Below are 21,328 nucleotides of genomic sequence, written 5' to 3' on the forward strand. Positions count from 1 at the left end.
ATGGGTGGATGGCATCACCGACTCGATGGACATGAGTTTGAGCAAGCTCCAGGAGTTAGTGATGAACAGGGAGTTCTAGCATGCTGCAGTCCATGGAGTCGAAAAGTCAGACACGACCAAGTGACTGAACCAAACTGGTACTAAGTGCCCTTTTAGAATCCAAAGTCTTGGGGGAAAGTAATTGTTCACTTGACTATTTTGACAATGCAGTGTAAATTTGTGCTCAAAACCAGCATGAATGAAGGAAGTAGGTTTTCCATTCCTCACAGCATATATGGCCACTATCCTTTATTACTTTCATCTCTGATTTTAATTCCTAGACCCACTGAACTGGTTTGTCTCCTTTAACTGTCCCTCTTATCATTTCATCTCTACATTTGCCCCTTTTTTTGTTTAAGAACAATACACTCTTTTTACTATTCCCTCCACACCAGCAAAACATACAATTTGTTATAAGAAGAGTCTAGAGTTATTTTAGTTTGCTCTATTAGAACCATGTCTCCAATCTAATAATTTACAGAGTTTTATTGTGAGTAATTCTGTAAATTGATGTTTCTGCTGGTGACAGAGAAAAGGAAAAAATCTACCTGATGTAATAAAATATAGAAAAGTAAGGTAATTGTGAATTTCTTTTGGCTAAAAATTTCTAGAGATAGAAGAATAGGAAGCTTTTTTTTTTTTTTTTTCTTTTCTGCTCCATATAAACTCTCTAAGATATTCAATTATGTTTATATACTTGGTCTGGATGTCTTTTGATTATATTCAGATATAGAAAAAATGTAGTAAAATATACATCTGACAGACTACAATATCATTTATAATTATAGGTGAGATCACCAAATTAATTTTCAAACTGGATATTATTATATTAAAAGGGAACAATGTTGTTCAGTCACTAAGACGTGTCCAACTCTTTGTGGCCCCATGAAGTGCAGCACTCCAGACTTCCCTGTCCTTCACTATCTCCCAGGCCTTGTTCAAGTTCATGTCCATTGACTCAGTGATGCCATCCTGCCATCTCATCCTCTGTCATCCTTTCCTCCTCCTGCCCTCAATCTACCCCTGCATGAGGGTTTTTTCCAATGAGTCAGCTTTTCACATCAATTGGTCAAAGATTTGGAGCTTCAGCTTCAGCATTAGTACCTCCAATGAATATTCAAGAGTTGATTTCTTTTAGGATTCACTGGTTGGATCTCCTTGCAGTCCAAGGGACTCTCAAGAGTCTTTCCAGGACCACAATACAAAAGCATGTATTCTTCAATGCTTAGCCTTGTTTATGATTGAACTCTTACATCCGTACACGACTACTGGAAAAACAATAGCTTTGATTAGATGGACCTTTATCAACAAAGCGAAGTCTTTGATTTTTAATGTGCTGTCTAGATTTGTCATTGCTTTTCTTCTAAGGAGAAAGCCTCTTTTAATTTCATGACTGCAGTTTCAGTCTGCAGTGATTTGGGAGCCCAATAAAATAAAATTTGTCATGCTTCCAATGACAATTTGATTTCTGGTTTCTGGGTCTTTCTTGAATCTAGCTTGTACATTTGGAACTTCTCGGTTCAGGTACTGTTGAAACCTAGCTTGAAAGCACTTGAGCATTACTTTTGCTACCATGTGAAGTGAGTCCAATTGTGTGGTAGTTTGAACATTCTTTGACTTTGTCCTTCTTTGGATTGGAATGAAAACTGACCTTTTCTGGTTCTGTGGCAACTGCTAAGTTTTCCAATGTTGCTGGAATATTGAGTGCAGCACTTTAAAAACACCATCTTTTAGGATTTGAAATAGCTCAGCTGGAATTCCATAACCTCCACTAGTTTTGCTCATAGTAATGCTTCTTAAGGCTCACTAGACTTCACACTCCAAGATTTCTGGCTCTAAGTGAGTGACCACAACACCATGGTTATCCAGGCCATTAAGACCTTTTTTGTATAGTTCTTCTGGGTATATTTGCCACCTCTTATTAATCTCTTCTTCTGTTAGGTCCTTGCTGTTTCTGCCCTTTATTGTGCCCATCTTTGCATGAAATATTCCCTTGGTATCTCTACTTTTCTTGGAAAGATCTCTAGTCTTTCTCATTCTATTGTTTTCTTTTATTTCTTTGCATTGATTACTGAGGAAGGGTTTCTTATCTCTCCTTGCTATTCCCCAAAACTCTGCCTTCAGATGGATATAACTTTCCTTTTACCTTTGCCTTTCACTTCTCTTCTTTTCTCAGTTATTTGTAAGGCCTCCTCAGACAACAGTTTTGCTGTTTTTCATTTCTTTTTCTTTGGGATAATTTTGATCACCACCTCCTGTACAATATTATGAACCTCTGTATATATTTTTTTCAAGCCTTCTGTCTGTTAGACCTAAATCCTTGAATCTATTCGGCACCTCTATAATCATAAGGGATTTGATTTAGGTCTTTCTTGAATGGTATTTCTGCTTTATTGACTATGCCAAAGCCTTTGACTGAGTGGATCACAATAAACTGGAAAATTCTGAGATGGGAATACCAGACCACCTGATCTGCCTCTTGAGAAATCTGTATGCAGGTCAGGAAGCAACAGTTAGAACTAGACATGGAACAACAGACTGGTTCCAAATAGGGAACGGAGTACGTCAAGGCTGTATATTGTCACCTTGCTTATTTAACTTATATGCAGAATACATCATGAGAAACGCTATACTGGAAGAAAAACAAGCTGGAATCAAGATTGCTGGGAGAAATATCAATAACCTCAGATATGCAGATGACACCACCCTTATGGCAGAAAGTGAAGAGGAGCTAAAAAGCCCTGATGAAAGTGAAAGAGGAGAACGAAAAAGTTGGCTTAAAGCTCCACATTCAGAAAACGAAGATCATGGCATCCAGTCCCATCACTTCATGGAAAATAGATGGGGAAACAGTGGAAACAGCGTCAGACTTTACTTTTTTGGGCTCCAAAATCACTGCAGATGGTGACTGTAGCCATGAAATTAAAAGACGCTTACTCCTTGGAAGAAAAGTTGTGATCAACCTGGATAGCATATTCAAAAGCAGAGGCATGACTTTGCCGACTAAGGTCCGTCTAGTCCAGGCTATGGTTTTTCCAGTACTCATGTATGTATGTGAGAGTTGGACTGTGAAGAAGGCTGAGCACTGAAGAATTGATGTTTTTGAACTGTGGAGTTGGAGAAGACTCTTGAGAATCCCTTGGACTGCAAGAAGATCCAACCAGTCCATTCTGAAGGAGATCAGCCCTGGGATTTCTTTGGAAGGAATGATGCTAAAGCTGAAACTCCAGTACTCCACCTCATGAGAAGAGTTGACTCACTGGAAAAGACCCTGATGCTGGGAGGGACTGGGGGGAGGAGGAGAAGGGGACAACAGAGGATGAGATGTCTGGATGGCATCACTGACTCGGTGGACATGAGTCTGAGTGAACTCCAGGAGTTGGTGATGGACAGAGAGGCCTGGTGTGCTGCGATTTATGGGGTCACAAAGAGTCGGACACGACTGAGTAACTGAACTAAACTGAACTGAATGGTCTATCTGTTTTCCCTACTTCACTCTATTTAAGTCTGAATTTTGCAATAGGCAGCTCATGATCTGAGCCACAGTCAGCTCCAGGTCTTGTTTTTGCTGACTGTGTAGAGCTTCTCCAACTTCGGATGCAAAGAATATAATCAATCTGATTTCTGGTTGACCATCTGGTGATGTCCATGTGCTGAGTGGTCTCTTATTTTGAGAGGAAAAGGTTGCTTGTTATGACACAGTGTGTTCAGGATCGGGGGGACATATGTATACCTGTTAGGCAAATTATGTTGTTACTGTTGTTCAGTCACTCAGTCCTGTCTGACTCTGTGACCCCATGAACTGCAGCATGCCAGGCTTCCCTGTCCATCACCACCCCCCAGAACTTGCTCAAACTCATGTCCATGGAGTCAGTGATGCCATCCAACCATCTCATCCTCTGTCGACCCCTTCTCCTCCTGCCTTCAATCTTTCCCAGCATCAGGGTCTTTTCTAATGAGTCAGCTCTTCACATCAGGTGGCCAAAGTATTCGAGATTCAGCTTTAGCATCAGTCCTTCCAATGTGTATTCAGGATTGATTTCCTTTAGGATTGATCTCCTTGCAGTTGATGTATTGCAAAACAATTGCAATATTGTAAAATAATTATTCTCCAATCCAAATGAGTAAATTGATTAAAAAATAAAAGAGGATAATAAGGAGTCAGACTGGCCTGAATAAAGTGAATTCTATTGAGTTACAATGTTGTGACAGACTTTTTAAATTAAAATAATTTTACTCAAGGTAATTCAATATTTTTAAAGAAATTCTATATTTATGATATGTTACTTGGGAAATTCTAAGTATAAAAGGAAGAAATTTCAATTGTTTTAAAGGCAATTAAAATAAGTTGCTTATAACATAACTTATTTTAAATGTATTTCAAATTATTTGCACAGAGAATTTGCCCTCTTTCAGATGATTTTATAATATCAGAGCCAAACATGACACATTCAGTTGAAAGGTTCATTTTTTAATTAACTATAGGTAGTTATACTAGTAAGCATTTTTCTCAATTTATCATTGGTGCCTTGGGAACTTTTTGTATCTTTATATGACTTATAATTGAGGCTTTGTATTCCATGGGGGCAATTGTGTTTCTTCATAACAAGATTCCTTTTACATTTTTAACAAAATTACTATCAAAGACACTAATGGGATATTATCTTCTCTTTTTAAACTAGTTATGGGATTTCAATAGCGTATACTCCTTTGACATTATCTTTTTTTTTTTTTTCCACTGACAAGGAAAATAGTCAACCAATTATTTGCAGAGACATTTCTCTCTCTCCTTTTAAAAGTTTCCTATTTAGAATGTCCCCTAAATTTAGTTAAAGGACAATCTTCTTTAAGTTTGAATCGGTTCTCAAAATTGATTTATTTCCCTGCTCCCCTGCTTTTATTATTGCTCCCATTCCCTGAGCTCAAAAATTCTTTATAAATATTTTCATTTTAATTGCCTTAAGAAATCAAGTGTACAGGGTGTTGCTTCTGGGACAAGACACTTGACTTCCTTGGATATATAAATTTCATTTTGAAATAACTCAATCGATATAAAATGGAGTTTATATCATCCCTGGAAATTAGAAAGAGTCCTTCCACCTGTCTGAAATTTAAAGAAATATTTTCAAAAGAAAATATGAAGGATGAATTGAGTACAATGGAGCACCAAAGGAATGTCGAGTGGGTTAATAAGGAAAGGCACCCTATCTTCTCTCATAGCTCCATTATTCACCTGCATTCTATTAGAGCAAAAAACAGAGATAAGGACAGACTAAAAGTTATGACCAACCTAGATAGCATATTCAAAAGGAGATACATTACTTTGCTGAATAAGGTCCGTCTAGTCAAGCCTATGGTTTTTCCTGTGGTCATCTATGGATGTGAGTGTTGGACTGTGAAGAAAGCTGAGCACCAAAGAATTGATGCTTTTGAACTGTGGTGTTGGAGAAGACTCTTCAGAGTCCCTTGGACTGCAAGGACATCCAACCAGTCCATTCTGAAGGAGATTAGCCCTGGGATTTCTTTGGAAGGAATGATGCTAAAGCTGAAACTCTAGTAGTTTGGCTACCTCATGTGAAGAGTTGACTCATTGGAAAAGACTCTGATGCTGGGAGGGATTGGGGGCAGGAGGAGAAAGGGACGACAGAGGATGAGATGGCTGGATGGCATCGCTGACTCGATGGACGTGAGTCTGAGTGAACTCCAGGAGTTGGTGATGGACAGCGAGGCCTGGCATGCTGTGATTCATGGGGTCGCAAAGAGTCTGACACGACTTAGCGACTGAACAACTTTTAGTGTGCTCAGTGGGGAGAAGATCTTACGACAGACAGAATACACAATCTGCTCTACTGACATAGCAAGTGACAATCCTAACAATTGCCATACAGCTTGTTGCTACCCACTTTACAAGATACTCTGTATTTCCCCTACATTACATCACCTCTGTCTGAAAAACCGGACTTCATTCTTCTTCTTCAAAATTAATACTTCACTTCAGTTCAGTTGCTCAATTGTGTCCAACTCTTTGGGAAACCATGAATCACAGCACGCCAGGCCTCCCTGTCCATCATCATTACCCGGAGTTGACTCAAACTCACGACCATTGAGTTGGTGATGTCATCCCGCCATTTCATCCTCTGTCAATCCCTTTTCCTCCTGCCCCCAATTCCTCCCAGATTCAAGGTATTTTCCAATGAGTCAACTCTTCGAATGAGGTGGCCAAAGTACCTGAGTTTCAGCTTTAGCATCAGTCCTTCCAAAGAACACTCAGGGCTGATCTCCTTTAGAATGGACTATTTGCATCTCCTTGTAGTCCAAGGGACTCCCAAGAGTCTTCTCCAACAACACAGTTCAAAAGCATCAATTCTTTGGTGCTCAGCCTTCTTCATAGTCCGACTCTCAAACCCATACGTGACCACTGGAAAAATCATAGCCTTGAGTAGATGGACATTTGTTGGCAAAGTAATGTCTCTGCTTTTCAATATGCTATCTAGGTTGGTCATAACTTTCCTTCCAAGGATTAAGCGTCTTTTAATTTCATGGCTGCAATCACCATCTGCAGTGATTTTCAGTTCAATTCAGTTCAGTCGTGTCCGACTCTTTGTGACCCCATGAATCACAGCATGCCAGGCCTCCCTATCCATCACCTTCTCCCGGAGTTCACTCAGACTCACATCCATCGAGTCTGTGATGCCATCCAGCCATCTCATCCTCGGTCATCCCCTTCTTCTCCTGCCCCCAATCCCTCCCAGTATCAGAGTCTTTTCCAATGAGTCAACTCTTCACATGAGGTGGTCAAAGTACTGGAGCTTCAGCCTGAGGATCATCCCTTCCAAAGAAATCCCAGGGTTGATCTCCTTCAGAATGGACTGGTTGGATCTTCTTGCAGTCCAGGGGATTCTCAAGAGTCTTCTTCAACACCACAGTTCAAAAGCATCAATTCTTCAGCACTCAGCCTTCTTCACAGTCCAACTCTCACATACATACATGACTACTGGAAAAACCATAGCCTTGACTAGACAGACTTTAGTCAGCAAAGTAATGTCTCTGCTTTTGAATATACTATCTAGGTTGATCATAACTTTTCTTCCAAGGAGTAAGCGTCTTTTAATTTCATGGCTGCAGTCACCATCTGCAGTCATTTTGGACCCCAGAAAAATAAAGTCTGACATTGTTTCCACTGTTTCCCCATCTATTTCCCATGAAGTGATGGGATCGGATGCCATAATCTGCATTTTCTGAATGTTGAGCTTTAAGCCAGCGTTTTCGCTCTCCTCTTTCACTTTTATCAAGAGGCTTTTAAGCTCCTCTTCACTTTCTGCCATAAGGGTGGTGTCATCTGCATATCTGAGGTTATTGATATTTTTCCCAGCAATCTTGATTCCAGGTTGTGCTTCTTCCAGACCAGCATTTCTCATGATGTACTCTGCATAGAAGTTAAATAAGCAAGGTGACAATATACAGACTTGTTGTACTCCTTTTCCTATTTGGAAGTAGTCTGTTGTTCCAGGTGTACTTCTACCTGTTGCTTCTTGACCTGCATATAGGTTTTTCAAGAGGCAAGTCAAGTGGTCTGGTATTCACATCTCTTGAAGAATTATCCACAGTTTATTGTGATCCACACAGCCAAAGACTTTGGCATAATCAATAAAGCAGAAATAGATGTTTTTCTGGAACTCTCTTGCTTTCTCAATGATCCAGCAGATGTTGGCCATTTGATTTCTGGTTCCTCTGCCTTTTCTAAAACCTGCTTGAACATCTGGAAGTTCACACTTCATGTATTGCTGAAGCCGGGCTTGGAGAATTTTGAGCATTAATTTACTAGCGTGTGAGATGAGTGCAATTGTGCAGTAGTTTAGTATTCTTTGGCATTGCCGTTCTTTAGGATTGGAATGAAAACTGATCTTTTCCAGTCCTGTGGCCACTGCTGAGTTTTCCAATTTTTTTGGCATATTGAGTGCAGCACTTTCACAGCATCATCTTTCGGGATTTGAAACAGCCACTGGAATTCCATTACCTCTACTAGCTTTGTTCATAGTGATGCTTTCTAAGGCCCACTTAACTTCACATTCCAGGATGTCTGGCTCTAGGTGAGTGACCACACCACCATGATTATCTTGGTCGTGAAGATCTTTTTTGTACAATTCTTCTGTGTATTCTTGTCACCTCTTGTTAATATCTTCTTCTGTTAGGTCCATACCATTTGTGTCCTTTATCAAGCCCATCTTTGCATGAAATGTTCTCTTGATATCTCTAATTTTCTTGAAGAGATCTCTAGTCATTTTCATTCTGTTCTTTCCTCTATTTCTTTGCATTGATTGCTGAGGAAAGCTTTCTTATCTCTACTTGCTATTCTTTGGAACTCTGCATTCAGATGCTTGTATCTTTTCTTTTCCGCTTTGCTTTTCTCTTTTCTTCTTTTCACAGCTATTTGTTAGGTCTCCTCAGACAGCCATTTTGCTTTTTGCATTTCTTTGCAATGGGGATGGTCTTGATCCCTGTCATCGTGTAGAATGTCATGAACCTCCATCCATAGTTCATCAGGCACTCTGTGTATCAGATCTATTTCCTTAAATCTATTTCTCACTTCCACTGTATAATCATAAGGTATTTGATTTAGGTCATACCTGAATGGTCTAGTGGTTTTCCCCACTTTCTTCAATTGAAGTCTGTATTGGCAATAAGGAGCTCATGATCTGAGCCACAGTCGGCTCGTGGTCTTGTTTTTGCCGACTATAAAGAGCTTCTCCATCTTTGGCTGCAAATAATATAATCAATGTGATTTCGGTGTTGACCATCTGGTGATGTCCATGTGTAGAGTATTCTCTTGTGTTGTTGGAAGAGGGTGTTTGCTATGACCAGTGTGTTCTCTTTGCAAAATTCTATTAGCCTTTGCCTTGCTTCATTCCGTATTCCAAGGCCAAATTTGCCTGTTACTCCAGGTGTTTCTTGACTTCCTACTTTTGCATTCCAGTCCCCTATAATGAAAAGGAAATCTTTTTGGGTGTTAATTCTAAAAGGTCTTGTTCAGCCTAGTTCAGTCGTTCAGTCGTGTCTGACTCTTTATGACTCCATGAATCACAGCACGCCAGGCCTTCCTGTCCATCACCAACTCCTGAAGTTCACTCAGATTCACATCCATCGAGTCAGTGGTGCCATCCAGCCATCTCATCCTCTGTCTTGTAGGTCTTCATAGATCCGTTCAACGTCAGCTTCTCAGCACTACTGTTTGGGGCCTAGACTTGGATATCCGTGATATTGAATGGTTTGCCTTGGAAATGAACAGAGATCATTCTGTCGTTTATTAAATTGCATCCAAGTACTGCATTTTGAACTCTTTTGTTGACCATGGTGGCTCTCTGTTTCTTCTAAGGGATTCCTGCCCACAGTAGTAGATATAATGGTCATCTGAGTTAAATTCACCCATTCTGGTCCATTTTAGTTTGCTACTTCACTATAGATCAAATCGTCTGTCACATGGTCTCAGAGCTATTCTGTCTTCCCATTGCAATATAGGGTTTTCCTCGTAGCTCAGTTGGTAAAGAATCTACCTGCAATGCAGGACTTCAATTCCTGGGTTCGATTTCATGGTCGGGAAGATCCCCTGGAGAAGGAAATGGCAATCCACTCCAGTATTCTTGCCTGGAATATCCCATGGACAGAGGAGCCTGGTGGGCTACAGTCCATGGGGTCCCAAGAGTCAGACATGATTTAGCAACTAAATCACCACCACTTTGCAATATTGCCGGGATTTATTGTTTGTTTGGATAATACTATGGTTAATGTCAGTCTCACATTAGAATGAAACCGTGAAAGTAGGGCTTTCATGTACTTTTGCTTATCATTTTATAGCTAATACAAGTTGAGTATATCATTGATGATCAATAAATACATGTTGAAGGAATTATTTATTAGTGGTGCTGAGATAACAAGGATTGAATGTACCATAAGAAACAACCTGAAACTGAGTATTAGGAACCACCGCCCTAAAGTCCTTTAGTAATTCCTTGCCACAGGCAATGTTTTCTTTGTCTGTCATTCTAAGACTGTAGATTATCCCAAGATTGTTTATTTTCTTTTTCCAGGGCTACCTCAGGTTTTAGTCTATCAAATCCTGTTCTTGTAGAGTAAATAATAGGGATTTTTTTTTCTTTATTTGTGCTTTTCCATATTTTTAATATGACCTAGCTGTTAGATGAAGATTCTCCCATTTACATCCAAGGCCTCAGAAAGCTATTTCCTAAATTTAGTTCCACATTCGTCTGATATAAGTAAAGCTGGCAAAATGTGAAGTCAGAGCAATAAATATTTTTTTCTGAATATATATTTATATTTTATAGAAATACATGTATGTATGAAATTAAGAGCAGTTACCACATAATGGTGATTATTTTATTATTACAGACATCTATAGTTCCTAAAGACATACCAAAGAAAGGCAATGCCAAATAATGCTCAAACTACTGCACAGTTACACTCATCTCACACGCTAGTAAACTCATGCTCAAAATTTTCCAAGCCAGGCTTCAGCAATACGTGAACTGTGAACTTCCAGATGTTCAAGCTGGTTTTAGAAAAGGCAGAGGAACCAGAGATCAAATTGCCAACATCTGCTGGATCATTGAGAAAGCAAGAGAGTTCCAGAAAAACATCTATTTCTGCTTTATTGACTATGACAAAGCCTTTGACTGGGTGGACCACAATAAACTGTGGAGAATCTTCAAGAGGTGGGAATACCAGACCACCTGACTTACCTCTTGAGAAATCTATATGCAGGTCAAGAAGCAAGAGTTAGAACTAGACCTGGAACAACAGACTGCTTCCAAATAGGAAAAGGATTACGTCAAGGCTGTATATTGTCACCCTGTTTATTTAACTTCTATGCAGAGTACATCATGAGAAATGCTGGTCTGGAAGAAACACAAGCTGGAATCAAGATTGCTGGGATAAATATCAATAACCTCAGATATGTAGAAATATCAATAGCCTCAGATGTGCAGATGACACACTTATGTCAAAAAGTGAAGAGGAACTAAAAAGAGTCTTGATGAAAGTGAAAATGGAGAGTGAAAAAGTTGACTTAAAGCTCAACATTCAGAAAATGATGATCATGGCATCCGGTCCCATCACTTCATGGGAAAAAGATGCGGAACTTGTGGAAACAGAGTCAGACTTTATTGGGGGGGGGGGGGGGGGGGGCTCCAAAATCACTGAAAATGGTGACTTCAGCCCTGAAATTAAAAGATGCTTGCTCCTTGGAAGGAAAGTTATGACCAACCTACATAGCATATTGAAAAGCAGAGACATTACTTTGCCAGCTAAGGTTCGTCTAGTCAAGCCTATGGTTTTTCCAGTGGTCATGTATGGATGTGAGAGTTGGACTGTGAAGAAAGCTGAGCACCAAAGAATTGATGCTTTTGAACTGTGGTGTTGGAGAAGACTCTTGAGAGTCCCTTGGACTGCAAGGAGATCCAACCAGTCCATTCTGAAGAAGATCAGCCCTGGGATTTCTTTGGAAGGAATGATGCTAAAGCTGAAGCTCCAGTACTTTGACCACCTCATGAGAAGATTTGACTCATTGGAAAAGACTCTGATGCTGGGAGGGATTGGGGGTAGGTGGAGAAGGGGATGACAGAGGATCAGATGACTTGATGGCATCACTGACTCGATGGATGTGAGTCTGAGTGAACTCCAGGAGTTGGTGATGGATAGAGAGGCCTGGAGTGCTGCAATTCACGATGTCGCAAAGAGTCAGACATGACTGAGCGATTGAACTGAACTGATAGTTCCTAAAATTCTTACAGAGTAATACTTATGTGATAACTGAAAAGTTACATCAAAAAATGCTTTCAGGAAATTCAGTTTTGATAATGATCTTTTTTCCTGCTTAATCCTTTTTTTTTTAAAAAATAAAGCAATACACATATATCTATTTTGATGCAGATTTTTAAATATGACCTTAAATTATATCAATTTTTTAAGACTCTTGAGAGTCCCTTGGACTGCAAGGAGATCCAATCCGTACATTTTAAAGGAGATCAGCCCTGGGTGTTCTTTGGAAGGAATGATGCTCAAACTGAAACTCTGGTACTTTGGCCATCTCATGGGAAGAGTTGACTCATTGGAAAAGACTCTAATGCTGGGAGGAATTGGGGACAGGAGGAAAAGAGGATAACAGAGGATGAGATGGCTGGATGGCATCACCAACTCGATGGATGTGAGTTTGAGTGAACTCTGGGAGTTGGTGATGGACAGGGAGGCTTGGCCTGGTGCGATTCATGGGGTCGCAAAGAGTCAGACACGACTGAGCGACTGGGTGGAACTGAACTGAACTGAATGATAATGACGTATCCTGAAAATTGATTCACACTATTATATTAAAATGCTTAAAACACAGCAGGCTTTATATTTTATCTATTTTCTCCTATCCAGCTTTAATTTACTATCTCTCCACTGGTCTCCCTGGTGGCTCAGAGGTTAAAGCGCCTGCCTCCAATACAGGAGACCTGGGTTTGATCCCTGGGTCCGGAAGACCCCCTGGAGAAGGAAATGGCAACCCACTCCAGTATTCATGCCTGGAGAATCCAGTGGACGGAGGAGCCTTGTAGGCTCCAGCCCACGGGGTCGCAAAGAGTTGGACATGACTGAGCAACTTCACTTAAACTTAAACCACTGAATACATGATTAGAAAAAATAAGACCCTGATATTCCTATGCCACTTTAACTTTTCTACTGAGGAAATCAAACACTGAAGTAGGCAAGACAGTTTTTCATCCCAAGATAAATTTCTTCTGCACTGATGAATCCATTCAATTTAGTTAACGTCATGCTAACTGGAACCTCCATACATATCTTTGCCCTCCACTGAGCTCCACTGATTACAAACAGGGAAAGGAGTACATCAAGGCTACATACTGTCACCTTGTTTATGTAACTTATATGCAGAATATGTCATGTAAAATGGGGGCTGGATGAAACACAAGCTGGAATCAAGATTGCTGGGAGAAATATCAATAACCTCAGATATGCAGATGACACCAGACTTATGGCAGAAAGTGAAGATTAATTAAATAGCCTTTTGATAATAGTGAAAGAGGAGAGTGAAAACATTGACTTAAAACTCAATATTTAGAAAACTAAGATCATGGCATCTGGTCTCATCTCTTCATGGCAAATAAATGGGGAAACAATGGAACCAGTGAAAGACTGTATTTTGGGGGGCTCCCAAAATCATTGCAGATGGTGACTGCAGTCATGAAATCAAAAAACACTTGCTCCTTGGAAGAAAAGCTATTACGACCTAGATGACATATTAAAAAGCACAGACATTAGTTTGCCAACAAAGGTCCATCTAGTCAAAGCTATGGTTTTTCCAGTAGTCATGTATGGATGTGAGAGTTGGACTATAAAGAAAGCTGAGCACCAAAGTGTTGATGCTTTTGAACCGTGGTGTTGGAGAAGACTCTTGAGAGTCCCTTGGATGGCAAGGGGATCAAACCAGTCCATCCTAAAGGAAATCAATCCTGAATTTTCATTGGAAGGACTAATGCTGAAACTGAAACTCCAATACTTTGGCCACCTGGCTTGAAGAACTGACTCGTTTGCAAAGATCCCGATGCTGGGAAAAATTGAAGGCAGGAGAAGGGGACAAAAAAGAGTGAGATGGTTGGATGGCAACACCAACTCAATGGACATGAGTTTGAACAAGCTCCAGGAGTTGGCGATGGATAGGTAAGCCTGAAGTGCTGCAGTTCATGGGGTTGCAGAGTCTGACACTACTTAGCAACTAACTGAACTGAGCTTCACTTCTGTGCCATTGCTTATCTACAAAAGGGAGGTATTTTCCAGTATAGATGCTGTGTAAAGCAATTGGCTCTCCACTCTTTGCTGTGTCATTCACTGAATCTGCACCAGACCTTTCTTATAGCCATGGCATTAACTAGACTTTTCTAATTCTCTGACTGACTTTCCCTGAAGGCTGAGAGTTGGGGAAAGGGGGGTTGCCTTTCTGCATCAAAGATAGATTGCAGTGAATAAAAGTACCATGAGGTGAAAGTCAATGTTCTAAACTAGGTGTTATAAACAACTGATTAATTTCCAGCCTAATAAATTGAAATCCATATAGTTCAGAGCAAAAATAAAAGGAAAGAAAACTAAAGAAAATAGAAAGCAGAAACCAAAATAAAAAACAGACCCTAAAATGTGTCTTGAATTTTAATGACCATTAGAGAAACAGGAGACAGGGTCTGCAAGGTAAGTTTAGGTTTCAAATTAGTATTACCCATATGCTCTAAAAAACCCCAGATTGTGACATTTAGTTTAGAACACCTTTGAGTAGTAATTCTCCATGTTGCATACATATATAATAAAACTAAACAATGAATGTTTAGGAGTGAAAATATAAAAAAAAATAATTTCAGGAGTATCTACTTTTGGGTTTAAGAAAGAGGAATGCAATTGATAACATATTGGTAATATTTTATTGTTTACATAAAATAAGCATACTGAGGTTTTTAGATTTAAAATATTTTTTGAATTGTCTGTTAATATATATATTAATAATTTAAATTTTAAGCAAAATTTTCTCCAGTTAAACAATTTGTGTGGTGTCATTCTAGATGCATCAAAAACATTAAGAAAAAGTTAATACTTTCCATAAAATTTTAAAATAATAACTTTATTTTAATTAAAAGATAAATGAAAATTAGAATAATCTGTGTCCCATAAGAAAACAGAATTCTCCAGGCAAGAATACTGGAGTGGGTAGACTTTCCCTTCTCCAGGTGATCTTCCCAACCCAGAAATTGAACCTAGGTTTTCCACATTGCAGGCAGGGTCTTTACCAGGTGTGCTACAGGGAAGCCCAAGACTACTGGAGTGGGTAGCCTATCCCTTCTCCAAGGGATCTTCCTGACCCAGGGATCAAATATGGGGTCTCTGCATTGCAGGTGGATTCTTTATCAACTGAGCTATGAAGGAAGCCAGGAAACAGCTAACACTCATTATTTTATTTTAAAATGTATTTATATTTAAATTTTATTTTTTGAACTTTTAATAGACTTATGTGGTACAAAGATCAAAAAGTACAAAGAATAGTTATCTTAAAAGACTATGAAAATACCGGCGCCCACTGTGCGGCCTCTGAGCCGGAGCCGGCCTGAGCAGTGCCCTCAGCACCACCCTCTTTCCAAGACCCTAGGCACTCGCGTGGATCTTCACACGTCCCCCACTATCCCAGGTCCGCCTATCCCACGCGGCCAGCTTTCTGCACACCAGTCCTGCCGGGGTCCATGTCTTGTCTTGCCAGCAGGACTTGGGCTGGAGCCTGAGCTGTAGCTGGCGCCATGTTGGTGATGGGCATCAGTTCAGTTCAGTTCAGTTCATTTCAGTCGCTCAGTCGTGTCCGACTCTTTGCAACCCCATGAACCGCAGCACGCCAGGCCTCCCTGTCCATCACCATCTCCCAGAGTTCACTCAGATGCATGTCCATCTAGTCCATGATGCCATCCAGGCATCTCATCCTCTGTCGTCCCCTTCTCCTCCTGCCCCCAATCCCTCCCAGCATCAGAGTCTTTTCCAATGAGTCAAATCTTTGCATGAGGTGGCCAAAGTGCTGGATCTTCAGCTTTAGCATTATTTCTCTACTGATCTCCAGTAGTATATTGGGCACCTAATGACCTGGGGAGTTCCTCTTTCGGTATCCTATCATTTTGTCTTTTCATACTGTTCATGGGGTTCTCAAGGCAAGAATATTGAAATGGCTTGCCATTCCCTTCTCCAGTGGACCACATTCTGTCAGATCTCTCCACCATGACCCACCCATCTTGAGTTGCCCCACAGGCATGGCTTGGTTTCTTTGAGTTAGACAAGGCTGTGGTCCTAGTGTGATTAGATTGACTAGTTTTCTGTGAGTATGGTTTCAGTGTGTCTACCCTCTGATGCCCTTTTGCAACACCTACTATCTGGGCATAGACCAGAGCTGCTGCGTCACTGTAGCCCACGCCAGCGGCATCGAAATGATCGCTAATGTGTACAGTGACTGCTGCATGCTGGCTTGCATTTCTTTTGGACCTAAGAATCGCTCAATTGGAGCAGCAGCTAAAAGCCAGGTAATTTCCAATGCAAAGAACACAGTCCAAGGATTAAAAGATTCCATGGCCGAGCATTCTCTGATCCATTTGTGGAGGCAGAAAAATCCAAACTTGCATATGATATTGTGCAGTTGCCCACTGGGTTAACAGGTATAAACGTGAAATACATGGAGGAGGAACGTAGTTTTACCATGGAGCAGGTGACTGCCATGCTTTTATCCAAACTGAAGGAGACAGCAGAAAGTGTTCTTAAGAAGCCTGTTGTGGACTGTGTTGTTTCGGTTCCTTGTTTCTGTACTGATGCAGAAAGACAATCAGTGATGGATGCAACACAGACTGCTGGTCTCAATTGTCTGCGATTAATGAATGAAACTACTGCAGTTGCTCTTGCATATGGAATCTATAAACAAGATCTTCCTGCCTTAGAAGAGAAACCAAGAAATGTAGTTTTTGTAGACATGGGGGATTCTTCTTATCAAGTTTCTGTATGTGCATTTAATAGAGGAAAACATGAAGTTCTGGCCACTGCATTTGACACAACACTGGGAGGCAGAAAATTTGATGAGGTACTAATATATCATTTTTGTGAACAATATGGAAAGAAATACTAGATAGACGTAAAGTCCAAAATCCGTGCATTATTACGACTGTCTCAGGAGTGTGAGAAACTCAAGAAATTGATGAGCGCAAATGCTTCAGACCTTCCTTTGAGCATCGAATGTTTTATGAATGATGTTGATGTTTCTGGAACTATGAATAGAGGCAAATTTCTGGAGATGTGTGATGATCTCTTAGCTAGAGTGGAGCCACCACTTCGTAGTGTTTTGAAACAGGCAAACTTAAAGAAAGAAGATATTTATGCAGTGGAGATAGTCGGTGGTGCAACACGAATCCCTGCAGTGAAAGAGAAGATCAGCAAATTTTTTGGTAAATAAATTAGTACAACACTAAATGCTGATGAAGCTGTTACTCGAGGCTGTGCATTGCAGTGTGCAATCTTATCGCCTGCCTTCAAAGTCAGAGAATTTTCTATCACTGATGTAGTGCCATATCCAATATCTCTGAGATGGAATTCTCCAGCTGAAGGAGGGTCAAGTGACTGTGAAGTCTTTTTGAAAAATCATGCTGCTCCTTTCTCTAAAGTACTCACATTTTATAGAAAGGAATCTTTCACTCTTGAGGCTTATTATAGCTCTCCTCAAGATTTGCCTTATCCAGATCCTGCTATAGCTCAGTTCTCGGTTCAGAAAGTCACTCCTCAGTCTGATGGCTCCAGTTCAAAAGTGAAAGTCAAGGTTCGAGTAAATGTCCATGGCATTTTCATTGTGTCCAGTGCATCTCTAGTGGAAGTGCACAAGTTTGAGGAAAATGAGGAACCGATGGAAACAGATCAGAATGCAAAGGAGGAAGAGAAGATGCAATTGGACCAGGAGGAGCCACATGTTGAAGAGCAACAGCAGCAGACACCAGCAGAAAATAGGGTGGAGTCTGAAGAAATGGAGACCTCTCAAGCTGGATCAAAAGACAAAAAGATGGACCAACCACCTCAAGCCAAGAAGGCAAAAGTGAAGAGCAATACTGTGGACCTGCCAATTGAGAATCAACTCTTATGGCAGATAAACAGAGAGATGCTCAACTTATACATTGAAAATGAGGGTAAGATGATCATGCAGGATAAACTAGAGAAAGAGAGGGATGATGCTAAGAATGCAGTAGAAGAATGTGTGTACAAAATGAGAGACAAGCTGAGTGGTGAATATGAGAAGTTTGTGAGTGAAGATGACCGTAACAATTTTACCTTGAAACTAGAAGATACTGAAAATTGGTTGTGTGAGGATGGAGAAGACCAGCCAAAGCAAGTTTACGTTGATAAATTGGCTGAATTAAAAAATCTAGGTCAGCCTATTAAGATGTGATTCCAGGAATCTGAAGAAAGACCAAAATTATTTGACGATCTAGGGAAACAAATTCAACAGTATATGAAAGTAATCAGCTCTTTCAAAAACAAGGAGGACCAGTATGATCACTTGGTTGCTGCTGACATGCTAAAAGTGGAAAAAAGCACGAATGAGGCCGTGGAGTGGATGAATAACAAGCTGAATCTGCAGAACAAGCAGTGTCTGACCATGGATCCAGTTGTCAAGGCAAAAGAGATTGAAGCTAAAATTAAAGAGCTGATGAGTATCTGCAGCCCTATAATTTCAAAGCCCAAACCCAAAGTGGAACTTCCAAAACAGGAGCAAAAAAATGCAGAGCAGAATGGACCAGTGGATGGAAAAGGAGACAACCCGGGCCCTCAGCCTCCTGAGCAGGGTACAGACACAGCTGTGCCTTTGGATTCAGACAAGAAGCTTCCTGAAATGGACATTGGTTGATTCCAACAATTGTTTATATTAAAACAGACTATTATATATATCTATATATCTATATCTATATCTATATATATATATAGACTATGAAAAGCATCACTGACTTATGAAACTGCCAGTAATGAATGGAGAGAAGAAATGAATGAACAATTTGCAAAAGAATCTGTAATGTCTGATAAATTCATAAAAATGACATGCAGACTAGGTTTTAAATAGGTAAACCTTTTGCTTCTCTAGTGAATTTTGAAATTTGTCATCATAATGAATTACAGAAATTATTACAAATGTTTAACATTCAAATTAGTATTCCATTTTCAGCATTGTGAATTCAGGACATACTGAATTTCTATTTCAATTCAGTTAAGTCACTTGGTCGTGTCTGGCTCTTTGTGAACCCATAAATCACAGCACGCCAGGGCTCCCTGTCCATCACCAACTCCCGGAGTTCACTCAGACTCATGTCCATCGAGTCGGTGAGGCCATCCAGCCATCTCATCCTCTGTCGTCCCCTTCTCCTCATGCCCCCAATCCCTCCCAGAATCAGAATCTTTTCCAATGAGTCAACTCTTCGCACGAGGTGGCTAAAGTATTGGAGTTTGAACTTCAACATCAGTCCTTCCAACGAACACCAAGGACTGAACTCCTTTAGGATGGACTGGTTGGATCTCCTTGCAGTCCAAGGGACTCTCAAGAGTCTTCTCCAACACCACAGTTCAAAAGCATCAATTCTTCAGTGCTCAGCTTTCTTCACAGTTCAACTCTCACATCCATACATGACCACTGGAAAAACCATAGCCTTGACTAGATGGACCTTTTTTTGGCAAAGTAATATCTCTGCTTTTCAATATACTATCTAGGATGATCATATCTTTCCTTCTAAGGAGTAAGAGTCTTTTAATTTCATGGCTGCAATCACCATATGCAGTGATTTTGAAGCTCCCCAAAATAAAGGTTGCCACTGTTTCCACTGTTGCCCCATCTATTTCCCAAGAAATGATGGGACCAGATCCCATGATCTTCATTTTCTGAATGTTGAACTTTAAGTCAACTTTTTCACTCTCTTGTTTCACTTTCATCAAGAGGCTTTTTAATTCTTCTTCACTTTCTGCCATAAAGGTGGTGTCATCTGCATACCTGAGGTTACTGATATTTCTCCCAGCAATCTTGATTTCAGCTTGTGCTTCTTCCAGTCCAGCCTGTCTCATGATGTACTCTGCATATAAGTTAAATAAGCAGGGTGACAATATACAGCCTTGACATACTTCTTTTCCTAAATGAAACCAGTCTGTTGTTCCATGTTCAGTTCTTAACTGTTGCTTCCTGACATGCATACAAGTTTCTCAAGAGGCAGGTCAGGTGGTCTGGTATTCCCATCTCTTTCAGAATTTTCCACAGTTTATTGTGATCCACACAGTCAAAGGCTTTGGCATAGTCAATAAAGCAGAAATAGATGTTTTTCTGGAACTCTCTTGCTTTTTCGATGATCCAGCGGATGTTGGCCATTTGATCTCTGGTTCCTCTGCCTTTTCCAGACAGAGAGCCTGATGAACTATGGAATGAGGTTCATGACACTGTACAGGAGACAGTGATCAAAACCATCCCCATGGAAAAGAAATGCAAAAAGCAAAATGGCTGTCTGAGGAGGCCTTACATATAGCTGTGAAAAGAAGAGAAGCGAAAAGCAAAGGAGAAAAGGAAAGATATAAGCATCTGAATGCAGAGTTCCAAAGAATAGCAAAAAGAGATAAGAAAGTCTTCCTCAGTGATCAATGCAAAGAAATAGAGGAAAAGAACAGAATTGAAAAGACGAGAGATCTCTTCAAGAAAATTAGAGATACTAAGGGAACATTTCATGCAAAGATGGGCTCGATAAAGGACAGAAATGGTATGGACTTAACAGAAGCAGAAGATATTAAGAAGAGGTGGCAGGAATACACAGAAGAACTGTACAGAAAAGATCTTCATGACCAAGATAATCACGGTGGTGTGGTCACTCACCTAGAGCCAGACATCCTGGAATGTGAAGTCAAGTGGGCCTTAGAAAACATCACTACGAACAAACCTAGTGGAGGTGATGGAATTCCAGTAGAGCTATTTTAAATCCTGAAAGATGGTGCTGTGAAAGTTCTGCAACTCAATGTGCCAGCAAATTTGGAAAACAGCAGTGGCCACAGGACTGAAGAAGGTCAGTTTTCATTCCAATCCCAAAGAAAGGCAATGCCAAAGCATGCTCAAACTACTGCACAATTGCGCTCATCTCACACACTAGTAAAGTAATGCTCAAAATTCTGCAAGCCAGGCTTCAGCAGTACGTGAACTGTTAACTTCCAGATGTTCAAGCTGGTTTTAGAAGTCCTATTAGGCAGGAGCAAAAGGAGTCATAGTTGTGACCTACCTAGTCCTCTTTGACCTCTGTCATATATTCTGTCTCAAAAGAGTATTCACATCTCACATCACACTTGGTCTCTCGTCATTTGTTTGCAGGTTTTTCTGAGTCCTTTTCATTTCTACTTCAGTAGAGTTTGAACAAATATATGATTGTTCTTCTGGTACTGCAGAGGCTACTCTGGCTATTCTTGTGGGTTATCTCTAGATTCTTGAAAATTAACACACCTTATCTTTCACTTTGAAGTAGACTTCCTCATTCTTCCTTTATTATGTTCTCCTTTGCTATTTCCATTTGTCACTCTCTACAAGACTCCTTCCTGGCTGCATGAGCAGGGAGCAGCAGGGGAAGAGCACAGTGGGCGGAAGTGTGAATGCTGGGGCCATTTTGCTACAAATGAGCTCCATCTGTGCCTCCATGTCCTTATACATAAAAAGCATATA

At 40.4% G+C, this 21,328-nt stretch overlaps 1 protein-coding gene across 1 annotated transcript; it reads left to right on the forward strand.

Annotated features, from left to right (window-relative positions):
• Nucleotides 1–15,977: 15,977 nt before the first annotated feature.
• On the forward strand, nucleotides 15,978–18,505 carry LOC128055706 (heat shock 70 kDa protein 4-like). The gene is given in 2 exon segments (XM_052648255.1): nucleotides 15,978–16,179; nucleotides 16,182–18,505. Coding segments are annotated over 2 exon segments (2,526 nt in total).
• The last annotated feature ends 2,823 nt before the right edge of the window (nucleotides 18,506–21,328 follow it).

Source organism: Budorcas taxicolor, chromosome 11 (assembly GCF_023091745.1).
Source record: "Budorcas taxicolor isolate Tak-1 chromosome 11, Takin1.1, whole genome shotgun sequence".
NCBI classification, from domain to species: Eukaryota; Metazoa; Chordata; class Mammalia; order Artiodactyla; family Bovidae; genus Budorcas; species Budorcas taxicolor.